Here is a 15,719-nt window from a genome sequence, read left to right on the forward strand (position 1 = left end):
TCTGTGACCAAGAAGAATACATCTAATTAATCTCTCTTCCACCTGACAGCCCTTTAAATACTTGAAGACAGACAGCATGTTTCCCCACCCCCACCTCCCTTCCCAAATCTTCTCTTTTCCAGGTTACACACATCAAGTTCCTTCAAGCAAACACTGTGTGGCATGGTCTATGGTCCCTCATTATCGATAGTCACCATCCTCTGGAGGAGATATAGCTTGATGCTGTGCTTGGTAACTGTGGTGCCCAGAATAAGATGTCTAACTAGAACAAGTTCGTGTTTTAAAGTATAAATGCAGAGTTGAAAAAGGATACCTTAGAGTATGGTCTGATTTTATAAAGACTAAAGCTCCAGAAAGATGGATTATATCCAGAAGACTAATAGATCTGGCCCAGGTCCTGGTGGGGGCCAGGGTTGAGGAACATCCTTGATTTGGCAAGAGGCAAGAAGGGAAGAAACACAGGATATGGGCAAAGATCATCATATTAGATAGAATGTTATGGCTTTTTTTGTAACTTTAGTCCAATCCCCTTATTGTGGTAGAATGAGAAGGGTACTTAACCTAGAGTTAGGATGGCCTGGGTTCAGATCCCAGGTCAGACATCCCATGTGTGTGACCATGGGCAAGTGCCCTGACCTGTCTGAGCCACAGCTTCCTCAGTAAAATGGAGATACTTATAGTACTTACCTCATAGGGTTGTTGTGAGGCTTACATAAAATAATATAATGTCAACTTTTTCCACTTAGCTCTTTTTTTTCCAGGTTTAGTAATTTATTTATACATTGAGACAGAAAAGGAATGAAATTCAAAATTACATTTCCTAAAAAAAAAAAAGGGAACACAGCAAAGATCCCCATAGTACCCATAATGAAATTATTAGAGAGTCAGAAAACCCATTTCTAGAGAAAAGCATTTGTTGGTATCGTGTTTTATTACATTAGACTGGGGAAAGGCAGGAGTTGGGAATGAGTTCAGCTAGGTCCCTGGAAGGAGGATATAAGGGAGGGGGAATAAATCCTTCTCACCTACCCCCCCCATTATTCTCTGGTTTCCTCCTGAAGAATAAAAGTGGAAGCAGGGAAAAAGGAGGAGAGAATAATTGTATTACCAAATCTTAATATACAGAACAGTTGAGTTCTGCATGGACCTGTAGCCTAGCTCCTTCATTAATCACGGTGGGCACTGGAGAAACCTGAAGAGTGATTACTTCCACCTCACACGAAGAGGTCCTGTGCTCCCCTGATTCTTCTCACACTGCAGTTGGGTGTACAACCCCACAAGATTTAGGGTGAAGGGGTAGTTATGGCTAGGATATTTTTGGAGTTAGGGAGTGATGATGCCACTTGTTAATAGAAGTACATGACAGGTTGCATGGGGGTAGACAGATAACAAAGCTAAGGTGGGGGGCAAAGTAAAGGGGAAAAAAGATGGGTGTTGGGTTTGATTCTTCCAGAAATGGATGACTAGGTTTGCCCTAGGTTGGATAATTCCCCAATTCCTGGGAATAAAGCCCAGGGATAACTAGACAAGGCTAAAGTAAAATTAAATTTAAAGAATGATCCTTAAGCTCCTGGATCTTTTACCCTAGTCTCTAGGACTAACCTAAATACCTCTTAAAAGTATGTGGTCATAGGAAAGCTCCCATGATTATTTATAGATGAAGAAACTGAGTCCCATAGAGGTCAAATGACTTGCCCTGGTAGCTTGATAATGTAAGCCAAGTAGGCTGAATACAAAAACCAAAGGAATGGCTTCAGTGAGAATAAGACTAATTAAGAAAGAAGATTTGAACCCTCTTTCTGGTGGTTCCTCCTATTGGTTCTAATTCTTCCTTACACATCACTAAAGTGAAAATATGTTTAATAGGATGTATATGTATAGCCTCTATCAGATTAGGCCATGTTGGGAAGGGAGGCAGGAAGGGAGAGGGAGAAAAATTTAAAACTCAAAGCTTATGGAATGATTGTTAATAAAGCAAAATAAATGAATAAAAAAAATAAAAAAAGATTTGAATTAATGAACTGAATTGATTCTAAAACTGGACAAATGCTGATATCTTTAACCTATACTGCACTGGTAACCTGTTCTATAACATGCAATGGCACATAATTTCTTTTGGCCAATCCTTATCTCTCTTTCATAGCCAGAGTAGGCCTATTAGCCACTTTTGCCAAATCTGTGCTGGCTTAGTGAACATGGTAAAGGAAGAAAAAGAGATACAGAATGAAGGTGGGGGTGGTAGAAAGAAAGCTCCATCTTAGATATTTTATGGTGGTAGTAAGAAAAGGAAAATGATGAGAAAGGTTTCACAGCAAGTAACATATTAAACGGATAGCTGACATTTCTAGAAAGCTCTAAGGTCTACAAAGTAGCGACCCTGACTCCCATTCAGTGTCACCCTTGGCCTCCCTCCATTATCCCACCAGTACAGCAGAGAGGAGAGTAATTCCTGCTGAGACCCTGCACCCTTGTTGACCATTAGTCACCTGATTTCTGCTGAGAGGGGCAGCTGTCATCTTCAGGAACTTCGCCCTGGCTGTCACCGTTCTTGCTAGTGGGGCTGCACTTTTGTCTCCCTTGGGTTCCATTTGCCGGGTCAGGGGGTCCCAATGACTTCATCTCCAGGGAAAAAGACGTTGAGTTCTGCAGGGTGCTTAGGCTGGGAGCTAAGTCAAGCAGGAGTCAAGGGATAGTGGGAAGTCCAATTCCCAAAGCAACCCTCCTGAGCCACAGTGGTTGGAGTCAGGGAGGGACGCAGGGTTGTGGGCCCCAATTTCTCTGGACAGAGGGTGGCTAGATTCTGCCTGACTCCAGAGCTGCAAAGACAACAGAGAATAGCTGGCAGCCTTACAAGTTACTTAGGGCAGTGTCACTGTCCATAGGGTCATCTGCAAATATATATGTGGGGTAAGGAGATAAGGACTCTTGTGCAAAGATGAGGGCAGCCAAAGAGAAGCTTACTGGAATCTTGACTCCACCTTTGTTCCCTCCCCTCCTCCCTGCCACTGCTTTTCCTGGTTGTTTCAACTCCAGGGTGATCAGTGAGGTGTAGGAGCTCAAAATAGGACTTTTGTCCAAATCCTATTCAATCATTAATGGCAAGCCCAAGTACTACCTCCTGGAGTAAAGTCTTTTCTCAACTACTCCAACTTATAATGATCTTCTTCTTCTCTAATTCCTTTGTCCTTATTATTGTTACCATCCATCCATCCATCCATCCTGTATCCTTCAGCCATTCATCATCTATCCATCCATTCTATAATAGAAAGAGCTCTAAGTTCTGAAGTCAAAGGACCTAGGTTCAAATCCCTACTAAATTACTCACTATCTGTGTGACCTTGGACAATTACTTAACCTCTTTGGGTTTCCATTTCTGCATATATGAAATGACTTTAAGGTCCCTTCCAGCTATGATAAGATAAGATATCCAACAGGCAGTTTTTTAAAATTAAATTTATTTTTAGCTTTCAACATTCACTTTTATACAGTTTTGAGTTCTAAATTTTCCCCCCTCATTCCCCTTCCCCCTCCCCAAGATGGCATGAGATCTAAAATAGGCTGTACATGTACAATCATAATAAACATATTTCCACATTAGTCATGTTGTAAAAGAAGAATCAGAAAAAAGAGAGAGAAAACAGTATGTTTTGACCTGCATTCAGACTCTGTAGTTCTTTTTCTGGATGTGGATAGCATTTTCCACCACGAGTCTTTTGGAATTGTCTTATATCATTACATCGCTGAGAAGAGCTAAGTATTTCAAGGTTGGTCATCACTCAATATTGCTGTTACTGTGTACAATGTTCTCCTGGTTCTGCTCACTTCACCCAGCATTAGGTCATGTAAGTCTTTCCAGGTTTTTCTGAAATCCGCTTGCTCATTATTTCTTATGGAACAATAGTATTCCATTACATTCATATATCACAACTTGTTCAGCCATTCCCAATTCATGGGCATCCCCCCAATTTCCAATTCTTGGTCACCACAAAAAGAGATGCTATAAATATTTTTGTACATGTGGGTCCTTTTCCCTTTTTTAGGATCACTTTGAGACACAGACCTAGTAGTGGTATTGCTGGATCAAAGGGTATGCACAGTTTTATAGCCCTTTGGGCATAGTTCCAAATTGCTCTCCAGAATGGTTGGATCATTCACAACTCCACCAACAATGCATTAGTGTTCCAATTTTCCCACATCTTCCCTAACATTTATCCTTTTCCCAACAGGCAGTTTTTAAATATGAAACTGGACTTCCAAAGAGAGAGAGATTAGAACTAGATATAAAGATAAGGAAGTTATCTGTATAGGGATGAAAACTACACCCATGAGAAATGATGATATAATATATTCCAAGTGACAAATGAGCCATTCACTAAGTGGAACAGAGAGTAAAGGTTCTAGGAACTTGGAAGAGAGACAGAGACAGAGAGATGGAGACAGAGAGAAAGAGAGAGAGAGAGAGAGAGAGAGAGAGAGAGAGACAGACAGACAGACAGACAGACAGACAGACAGACAGAGAAACTGAGAGAGACAGAGGCAGAAAGAGATAGAGACAGGCAAAGACACACACACACACAGATCACTATGGACTAGAGTGGTCTGAGAAGGTTGTTTGAAGGAAGTGGGTCTAGAATTTGGCCATGAAAAATGAGCAGAATTTAGGTAAGCAGAAAGCAGTGAGTAAAATATTTCAGGGAAGAGGAACAGGGCCAATTCAATAGATAAGAATAAGAATTATAAGTGCCAAGAAGACAAACATTTACATCAGTCCATCAATAGGTGGAAAAAAAAGAAGAGCAAAAGGTCACTTGGTGAATGTTTAGCCTGGAATTTCCACTCCATTAACTGAATTTAACTTCCTTTTTTTGAATCCTCTTTAGTCTTGAAGTTCCAACCCTCTTCTTGAAGTCTTCTTGATCATCCTAGCCCACAGCAACATCACTCATTTCTATACTCCAACAGCAGTGTATACTATTCCTTTGCCTTTACTACCAATGGAAGACAACATGTGATAATCTCTCCAATTGCAGTGAGATATAAAGTCCCTATGGACAGGGCTTATGCTTACCTCTCACAGACCCGGCATAGTAATAGAGTCTCCGTATGCTTTGCTGATGATGGTGATGAAGATGGCCATATTCAAGTACAGAAATTGTTTACCTGGATAAGACTATACAAGCTGACAAGATATACCATTTGCTCCAGGTTCCTTCACCCCAGTCATTACTGCTCATAGTTTCTCTTCAAACTTTTTTTTTCTTTCAATTTTCTGACCTGCCTTTTCAATTTGCCTGGTTGTGTAAAAAGGTCCCCAAGCTCTGTCTAATTAATTCTGTGCTTTAGGAGTAGGACCAGAAAATGTAGATGCCCATTGATTGATATATGGCCAAACAAATTATGGCACATAAATACAATAGAATATTACTGAACTGTAAAAATAATAAATATATAGAATACAGGGAAGCTTAGGAAGACTTATGTGAACTGATACAAAGTAAGAACCAGAGAAACAACATACACAAGACAACATTGTAAATGGAAAGTGAACCAAACACTATGTAATTATAATGACTAAACTTGGTCCCAAAGAGGGGATGAGAACATGCATATCCCTCTCTTCTCTAGAGAGGTGAGGGACTATGGGTATAGAATATTACACATACTCTCAGATTCAGTTGATATGTTGGGTAGTTTTGCTGAATTGCTTTCCTCTCCCCATTCTTTCTATCTTTTTAACTTCGTGCTAAGGGCTGGGCTCTCTGTGTAGTAGAATGAGAGGGAGATAGAAAAGAAAGTGATATAAAGACAAAAGATATCAATAAATCATTTTTAAAGACAACTTTAAAAAAAGGATTAGGGTCAGTCTGGGAAGAAAGAACCTTTGTGGCCTGATAATTAAGGACTTTCAAGTCCTGACCTTGGGTAGAAATAAAGGCATCTCTATCCTGTGGTCAGTGAAGTAGCTTGAGTCAGAGGCAGAGTCAGAGGAGGCAGAGAGAGGATGTTCAACTTGAGTAAATCAGATTCCTAGTTGTAGTTTCCTGGGCAGAGAGAGCCTGGCCAAGATACCCTCCCTTCCTTTCCCCCTTCTGACACTGCAGCTGGGTTCTGAGCTTCTGACATTTGACTGCTTTTGTCTTTAGCTGATTGTTTAGCTTCTGATTGTGTTTACTCCAAGAAGGTGTGCCTACATCTTCCACTTTGTGAATTAGTGTTACAAGTGCCAGTGTCACTTAGGCATTCAATAGTGCAGTGACCACTGGACTAGGAGACAAGAATTCCAAGTCTGCTAGCAACAACAGGGCAAGCAATGATAAATAGAAGTATACTTTACCAGATAAGTATCTTGTAAGGGTGGGGAAATTGGCCAGCAAGTTTGCTAATCTGGGAAGTACATATGTACTTCTGCTACTTCTACATGGGAGGAACCACAGCTATGCAGTGTACCCAAAGAACAATGGAACATTTCTGTCTCTTTCTTCAAACCCGCCCCATAATTGCCAGTATTAAAGGGAGTGAGAGGGAGGAAGAGGAGGTGGGGAGAGGGGGCCAAAAAAGGAGAAAGGAAAGTATACCGACATAGTTCTCCTCCCTTGCCTTTTGTGCACCTGCTTTCCCCAGTTTTCTTCTATTTGGCCAACCCTCCTCAGTTTTCTTTGGTAAGCCACCATCCATCACCTGTTTCATTATCATGGGTGTTTTCCAAGGTTAAGTACTCTTAAATATGCTTCTCTTCGGTCTCCCTATTCTCTCCCTTGGAGACCTCATCAGTTTTCATGGGTTGAATTACCATCTCTCTGATACTAACTCCCAACTTTTTATCTTCTGCCCTGAATTCCATTTAAACATGTCAACTGCCTGCTTGATAGCTCCTTCTAATTGTAGTCTGAAACAGGACTTATCTCCCACCAAACTAAATCTTCAAACTTCTCTGTTTCTTTTGAGGGTAGAGCCATCCTCCTATTTACCTAGGTTTATAATCTTGGATCATCCATGACTTTTCTCTCTCCCTCAACTCCCATGATGCCCAGTAAACTGCTAAATCTTGTTAGTTCTACACCTGCAGCACCTCTCTCAGCCATCCTCTTCTTTCCACTCCAAAGGCCATCAGCTCATCATCACCTCTCTCTTGGACTGCTGCAATGGCCTTATAATAGGCCTTTCTGCCTCCAGTCTGATCCTTTGCCAATCTCTGTTCTACATAGCTGCCAAAATAATCTTCCTGAGGCACAGATCTGACTATATCATTCTTTTGTAAAAAAAAAAATCTAGTAATTTTTCATTGCCTATAAGTTGTTATATCTATAGAAATAGATATAGATTTAGATATGGGCCATATCTAAATATACATATCTATATTAACCTATAGGCAATATATAGACATATCTATATACATGGACCATATCTATAGTATATATGTGTGTATATGTATGTGATACGTGCATGTGTGTGTGTGTGTGTGTGTGTGTGTATACAGAAGAGAGAAAGAGAGTGTCATCCACACAGTCTGGCTCCTTTCTGGCATTATTTGAATGCTAAAAATTGTACTAGTACAAGTAAAATTGTACTAATAGTTGTTCCCTAAATTCTATTTCTTACCTGCAAGTGACCTAACCTCTGACTCAACTTTCTTCATCTGTAACACGGGGATAATAATAGCACCTAGTTCTGAGGTTGTTCTAAGGATAAAATGATATAATACTTGTAAAGTCCATTATAAATCTTAAAACATCCTATAAATGTTTGTGCATATTATTTTTATTGTTGTTGTTATTGTTTGTTCTTCATTTTTGACCAATGAAATCAGGAAGGTGAGGCTGATGGGGTTGGGATCTGGACCCCAAAAAGGAAAAACTCTGGACTTTCCCACATGGCCAAATCTCTGGCGTTCCCCAGAGGCTATAGTCCTATCAACTAGCCTTTCACTGTGGCTACACCCAATCTCCCAATTTTCTGTTACCCTTAACGTAGCCTAGCCCTCCATTGTCTATGGCCACTTCCCACCCTTAATCCTATCTAGGCTTCATTCTCCCTTGGCCATGTGGTCCAGGTCCCTGCTTTCTATTACCTCACAGTCCTGTCCTGTCCCCTGCCCTTTCTTCCTTCACCCCAGACTCCTAGATCCCTCCCACAGTCTTTCTGTATATAAGGTCCGTCTTGTCTCCATTAAGATGCTCAGATTCTTAGAATCTAGCCAATACCTCACAGACTCTTAGATTCCTCAAGAGTCTGGCTAATATGCAGATCTTTAATAAACCTTGTCTTTGGCTGAAAGAAGGCTTAGATCAAATTCAGACAGGACCCACGTGTTGTGATCTTGGGGTCTTAGTACCCCTAAACCTCTAGACCTCATCAATGCCATAATATGCAAGTGAGTTGGATTCAAGTGAGAGAGGGCTGTGCACAGTCACTAGCCTCACTCTCTCCTCCAGAGCCATCTGGGTCTGGTGGTGAGATAATCAGGATGATTGGAAGTGGCTCTGGATGCGGTGGGAAACATTGGACTTTTTAAGCTAAGGTCTTTCCCAAGTCTCAGTTTGTTTGAGGCAATGCCCATTCAGTGATTAAGGCTAGGTAAGAAATGAAGCAAAAAATGGCCTCTTTTACCTAATTAAAAAAAAATCGGTCTGGGAGGGGAAGACCCTCAGAAGCAATTGCTATTTATACTCAGAGCATTATTAAATTTCAAAATCTTTCCTCCCTTCCTGGAATGAATTCCCTCCTTCTATATCTCTTGGAAATCCTCTTTTTCAGAGTTCATCACAGGTTCTCACCTCCTCCAGGAAACTTTTAGGGACCCCCTAATTTATGTTACAGTTCTCACCTTTCACCATTATCTTTGTTTTGTACTTATTTGTGTAAATGCTACACCTCATTCCCCAGCAGAATATAAACTCCCTGAGGGTAGGGATTGTTTCTTTCTTGTCTTTGTATCTACAATGCCAAGTACAAGTACCTTGCAAATTTTAGCCATCTAAAAGCAAGCATTTGTTGAATTGAATTGAATTAGGATCTTGGGAGATAGGGGAGGGAAAGAACTTGACGCTAAGTTAGTTACCTGGGGTCCTTCTAAAGAAATCTGGACAAATGGTCTAAGGCCTTCTGGGGAAAGGAGGGAAAGGGACAGGTAAGTGTGGGGCTAGGGAGTTAGAAAATGGAAGCAGGAGTAAGAGGTATTGTTGCTTGTGGAGCAGTTCAGTTTTTATTTTGTTTTTGCTTTGTTTTTCTTCCTAGTGAATGGGATGTCCCAGTGAAGACTTCTCAGTGTAATTAAGGTAATGAGTTCAGAAGGTAGTGGGAGAAATGAACTCTCAGAAGTGAAGGCTCCTCAAAGTGTCAAATAATTCTTGATTACGACTTTCAAAATCCTCCCCCACTCAGACTCTGTTTTTAAGCACTTAACAGAAAGAATAAGCCCTGCCTCACCCCCAACCTGAGCCGTTTGCCCTTGGCTCCGCCTCTTTCCTTGTCTTTGAATTTCGCACCTAGAATGTAAGCCCCACCTCCCAGTTAAGGGGATAGGAAGAAACTTTCCAGCTTAGAATGTAAGCCCCACCTCCTAGTTAGAATGTAAGCCCGCCCCCAGTTAGGGGAGTAAGGGATAGTGGTGGGTGGAGACTTGTTTGCGTAGTGGGTGGAGAATTGCTTTTATAAGGCGGCCCCTGTCACGCGGGTATCGGAGGAGCAGACAATCATCTCGGGAGATTGTAATAAAGGTAACCTTTGCTTTCCACCTTGAGAAGTCTCTGAGTTTAATTTGGGTTGGGGTCGCTGTCCCACACTCTAGAAATAGCTCCATATGTTTGGCCTTTTTGTGCAGCATGCACCAGCTTCAAATCCCCAAATACCGCGGTAACAGCTTCAGAATATTGTAGATTTAGAGCCAGGAGGACCCTGGAAGAGGTAGTGTGGGGGTAGTGCAGTGGTCTCCAAAGTGGGGGTTGTAACTTGATGCCAAGAGTATGTGAGGAACCAGCCAGTATCCCACTCTTCCCACAATAGTCAATCATGGGACATCTCCAACACAACCACTGGTACTATTTTTACATGAAAGCCCTCTTAACCCCTTTTACCTTTTATACTGGTCTGGGCCCCTAGCGCAGTTATAACCTAACCCTGACCTGGGCATTGACAGCAGCAGTTGCATAGTTGGTACTGGTACAACCCACTCCCCATCCCCACACCATATTGTGGCTATGGTGGGCATCCCTTGAAAGACAAGCTCTATGCTCTGACATAGTGACCAGTAAGTTCCACCTCCCTCCCCTCTCCCCCCCCCATTTTCATTTTATGTAGGACAGAGCTTGCACAAGACAAACAGGCATGGATAGATGGCAATCTGTATCACAAATCTCATTGCATTTTATTTGTCCCAAACCCACATTTTTTCTTTTTCTTTTTTCAAATATTCTTTTTCCAATTACATGTAGAAAATGTTTTAATAGTAATTTCTTAAAAATTTGAGTTCCAAATTCTCTTCTTCCCTCCTTCTTACCCCACATTGGGAAGGCAAGCAATTTGATATAGATTGTATGTGTAGAATCATACAAAACATTTCCATATTAGTCACACTGTGAAAGAAAACAGACAAAAAACTCAAGTGATGTGGTGTGTGATTTGCTGGAAACCCCAAAATGTCAGAGTATAGGGCTACTTCCCCCTGGAATGAATTCACTCACTCAAACCTTCTAGAAAATGACAAGGTTTATTGTAATGCCAATAGAAATAGAAATAGGCAGGGTTCCTAGCAAACCTGAAATTTAATAGGGGTGAGACTGATGCTCATATACAAAAAGGACATTGAAAAGAATCTGGATGGGATTAAGGAGTGGTAAGCAGTCTGGAGTGGGCCTGGTGCAACAGTGAAAGGAATGTCAAGTGATAGGTGATCTAAGTGGTCTGGGGTGGGCCAGTTGCTTTGGGCAGAGGCGCCAGTGATCTGGGCTGTTGAAATGTATGAGAAAATTCAGGGACTGAGTTGCTTTCAAAGATAAGGTCTTTTCCTTTTAGGGGTCCAGGTCCAGGTCCTTTCACCCCATCACAAGAACAATAAGCAAAGTGAAAAAAAAAAGCTTTGATCTACATTCAGACTCCATTAGTTCTTTCTCTGAAGGTGGATAGCATTTTTCACCTTCAGTCCTTTGGAATCTTGCATCACTGTGTTGCTGAGAATACATAAGTCGTTCACAGTTGATTCTTGTAAGGTTTGGTGGTTACTGTGTACAATGTTCTCTTGGTTCTGCTCACTTCACTTTACATCAGTTCATGTAAGTCTTTCCACCAAACCCACATTTTTAGACGTTGACTGTTTTTATTGTGGGCATCACCATTCTTCTAAGTCACATAGGTGAACAACCTTTAAGCTACCTTTGATTCCTCACTTTCACTCACTGCATATATCCAAGAGGTTGACAAATCTGGATGTTTCTGCCTCTGCAACATCTCTGACATCCATCCCCTTTTCTCTACTATCTCCCTTATTCAGTCCCTCATCGTGTCTCACCCATGTTATTTCCAAGGCCTTTTAATCAGTCACTTTACTTCATCTCTCTCTATTCTATTTCATTCTCACTTCAACTTCCAAAGAGATTTTTCTAAAATGTAGGTCTAAATATTTCATTCCCATCACTCAGTAAACTTCAGCGACTCTCTATTACCTTCAGAATCAAGTATAACTTCTCTGGCATTTAAAGCCCTTCATAGCCTGGCCACTACTGGCCTCACATTGACTGTGGTATAATGAGTAAAGACCTCCAGGAACACCAATTAATCTCAAGTCTCCCCTTTGACAAATACTGGCTGTGTGACCCCCGGCCAATTACTTAACTTCAGTTGGCCTCAGTTTCCTCAGCTGTAAAATAGGAGACTCATAAAAGCATCTATTTCATTGGGTTGTTGTGAAGACCAAATGAAACAAATGCTTTACAAATGTAAAGCACTTAGGACCTTACCCGACCCTTAGTAGACACTTAAATGCTTGTCCTTCTCTCTATATACTTGAAACAGCATTTTAAGTTTATAAATTGGCAGAAGATGCTTGTCTGCTTTGGCAAATGAAGTTCCTATGCCAGTGAAATCACAGGTTCTGTTCCTGGTCTCAACCTACCTTTCTAGTCTTATTACCCATCACCTCCCTCCTGCACCCTGGTCCATCCAAACTAGACCATGGTGGTCTTCTCAGCATTTCTTACATTCATAGAAAAGCACAACATAAATATCCAGAAATGAATAGAAAATTAAGGTCTGATACCACGCACTAAACAGATCTAAGCAAAGAAAGAAGAATGGAATTATACTGAAAATTTTCTGCTGAGTTGAAATCAGAGATAATTTATTTTTGCTTGGTCTGGCATTATGTATGATGAATATATACATGCACAGAAATATGACTCCTGCTGAAAAGATGTTATGTTTTCTGAACATTAATACCTATCAATTGATTGTTGTAGTATCTATTTTTCAATAAAAAGTCTCTTAAAAAAGAAATGTACCTGCTTGCCTAGCTATGATGGGTTATGGGCCCAAGCCGAGACCTTTGCCCCTTACCCCAAAAAGAATTTGGGTCTCACTTGTCTAAGGGAATCCTTGAATTCTCCCACTTGATCAAGGAAGTCTCTGGCAGTACCCTGAGGCCATAAGCCCATCAACTGGCCTTTCATTGTGGCTATGCACAATCTCCCAATTCTCTGTTAACCTTAACCTAGCCTAGCCCTCCATTGTCTTACCTTGCTATGTCAGCTTCCCGCCATTAATCCTATCTAGGCTCAGTTCTCCCTTGGCCCTAGTGGTCCCTGGAGTTCTATTACCTCATAAACTACTTGGCCACTCCTACATCCCTCCTGTAGTCTTTCTGTATATAAGGGCCATCTTGTCTCTCCATTAAGGTGCTCAGATTCTTACCATATAGCCAGCAGCTCACAGACGCCCAGATTCTTTAAGAATCTGGCTAAGATGGTGGATCTCTAATAAACCTTGTCTCTGGCTGAAAGAAGGCTTGCGCAGGACTGGCATGTCATGATTTTGGGGTCCTAGCACCCCCAAACCTCTAGACCTCATCAGCTACATTGATCAAATTACCCAAATAACTGCTAAAAAATAAGAATTTGTGAGCCTACCCTGTTTTTCAGAATGTACAAGATAGAATATATGCATATATAATAAAACATATCCAATAACATTGCTCTTGAAAGCAAAAAGGTTTTTTCTTTCTTAATATATAAAATAAAAATTAAAGTGTTAATCATTGTCATCCCCTTAAAATTTTATTTTTGTGCATGTTTTATAATTTACATAATACATTAGAATACTAGCATATATATATTTAAAGTAGAAATATATCTGTATCTAATATATCTATAAGTATATACATTATATATTTAATGTATTAGTTGTCCTTTGTTCTCAAAGAGGACCAAAATGACATCACTATGCTAGAGCCAAGTTTCAGTGTGTCTGACTGTGGCTGAGCAGACCAATAAGACTTCAGAATGTTCTACCACAGGTCAGGCATGAATAGTCCATGTGAATATTTAGGGTTGTGCATTTTGTGTTTCTTTTAAGCTATTCCAATTCCATCTAATGTATATCTATCTAATGTATAAATAGATATATGTTTGTGTATGCTCAAATTTTTTTCTTTTAGGGGTTAAGTGATCAGAAAAGTTTGGATATCACTGGCATGCTGGACAGAATACCAGCCTCAGAATGAAGAAGACTTTAGTTTCTGTTTTAACTTTTGACATTTATTAGTTGTGTGAACATAGGTAAGCTGTTTCTCTTCTCTGGACCTCAAAAAGGAGATAATAATAGTGCTTCTATCACAGACTTGTGAGAATCCAATGAGATAGTATCTACATTGCACATCGTAGTCTTTTATTATGTTGTCCAACCAGTTTTCTTATCTGTAAAATGGAGGTAATTATTCCCTCCCTCCCACTACTGTTGTGAGGATAAAAGGAGGTAATATTTGTAAAGAAAATGCTTTACAAACCTTATCTAAATGGTCTGTTATTGTTGCTTTCCATTATACCAAGACACCTCTCCCAGGGCTCTGCTGTCTCCTGTCTAAGGCGTTAGGACCTGCTGATTCCAGGAGGTCAGAGGGAGTTCCAAAAGGACCTGGGAGCACTGAGAAATCCCTCTTTCACTCTAAGAGCTTTAGCTCTTGCCCTCCCCCATTAGAAACCTTCAGTAGTTCCTCAATACCCAAAGTAAGAAGTTCTAATTCTCTATCCTTATCTTCTGCTACTTCCCTATACATATCTAGCCAAATTTTTAATGATCAGTCCTGCCTTTTCATCTTTGCTTTGACTGTTTTCCCTGTTTGGAATGCTCTTCTTACTGTAGTATATTGATTCAAATTCTCCCTATTTGTCAAACCTGATTCCATTGGCTCTCATGAAGTCCTCCCTTTTCTCAGCTATCTTATGATCTACCACTAATTGAGTATTTCCTTCTATGGCTTTAATTGTAGACCTGTAACAAATAATGCAAAAAGAGAGAGAGAGAGAGAGAGAGAGAGAGAGAGAGAGAGAGAGAGAGAGAGAGAAAGAGGTACTTCAAATTGACTTTTTAAGACAAATTCAATTTGGGGGAAAGACCTTGGAGATCAAAACCCAAAGTCTGGTGGGAGTGAAAGACCCTGAGACAAAACTCTGGTCAGCCCATCATAGTTATGATTCTGTTTGTTTCATGTGTGTATGACAGCCTGAAATACACTGTATATTCCTTAAGGGGAGAAGGGGCTTTGCTTTATATTTTCCTAATCTCTGTCTAGCACAAAGTAAGGCTAAAAGTGGGGAACTGTGCTTTCAGAAAACAAGACCCAAGATTAGAAAAGGCCAGCCAACCTAACAGCCAACTTGGGGTTCTGGTCACCTTTTATTCTATCTTCCTTATTCAAATTCTAGTTGCTAGCACCTTCAGGTTTCTGGGGGTATGGCAGTAATGGTGTAGGGAAACTGAGAAATGAGTGCAAGTCTTTGCTTATCCACTTATTATTTATGGGACCATGAACAATTTATTCCTCTGAACCTTAGTTTCTCCTTCTGTACAATATTTTGCATTTATGCAACACTTTAAGGTACGTAGCTATGTACATGTGTATACACATATACACAAATGTATATACATATATGTCTGTCTGTCTATCTATCTAACAAATCTCATTTGATCCTCACAGCAATGCTATGATATAGGTGCTGTTGCTTATTACTTACTGTTTACCTTCTCATCTACAGGTGAGGAAACTGAGGCCAAGAGAGGTTAAGTGACTTGTCCAGAGTCACACAGTAGTAAGTATATGATGTAAGATTTGAACTCAGTTCTTTCTAGATCCAGGTTCAACACTCTAGCCACTACATTGCCTCATAGAGTTGTTAGAAAGGCACTTAAAAAAAGAATCTCTATATACTCATGAGCCTCCAGTGTATATGTCTCTATTGCTGCTACCATTTTATTCCTAACCTGGCACTGTACTTCCTCTTGCCCTTTGGCTCAACCCAAAGAGAAGGGCTGCCTTTTTTTTTCCACCTTAAAAAGGGTTGTATTAGGAGCCCAAGGGGAAAGATTGGTAAAATGATACATATTTATAGAGTTCAAATACATGGAATTAAAGTTTGAGGGTCTTTTCCTTAAATATTAGTCACTGAGGGGTAGCTAGGTGGCACAGTGAATAGAGCTCTGGCCTTGGAGTCAGGAGGACCTCAGTTCAAATCCAA

At 40.5% G+C, this 15,719-nt stretch overlaps 1 protein-coding gene across 1 annotated transcript in view; it reads right to left on the reverse strand.

Moving 5' to 3' along the window:
* Positions 1 to 2,862, reverse strand: part of STEAP3 (STEAP3 metalloreductase) — a 70,117-nt gene extending 67,255 nt beyond the window's left edge. Inside the window, exon 1 of the mRNA XM_020963115.2 lies at positions 2,487 to 2,862. Coding sequence (XP_020818774.1) covers positions 2,487 to 2,619 — 133 coding nt within the window. The 5' untranslated portion in view covers positions 2,620 to 2,862. The remainder of the gene's footprint in view (positions 1 to 2,486) is intronic.
* Between the last annotated feature and the right edge of the window lie 12,857 nt (positions 2,863 to 15,719).

Source organism: Phascolarctos cinereus, unplaced genomic scaffold (assembly GCF_003287225.1).
Source record: "Phascolarctos cinereus isolate Bilbo 61053 unplaced genomic scaffold, phaCin_HiC Scaffold_726;HRSCAF=1367, whole genome shotgun sequence".
Taxonomy (NCBI): Eukaryota; Metazoa; Chordata; class Mammalia; order Diprotodontia; family Phascolarctidae; genus Phascolarctos; species Phascolarctos cinereus.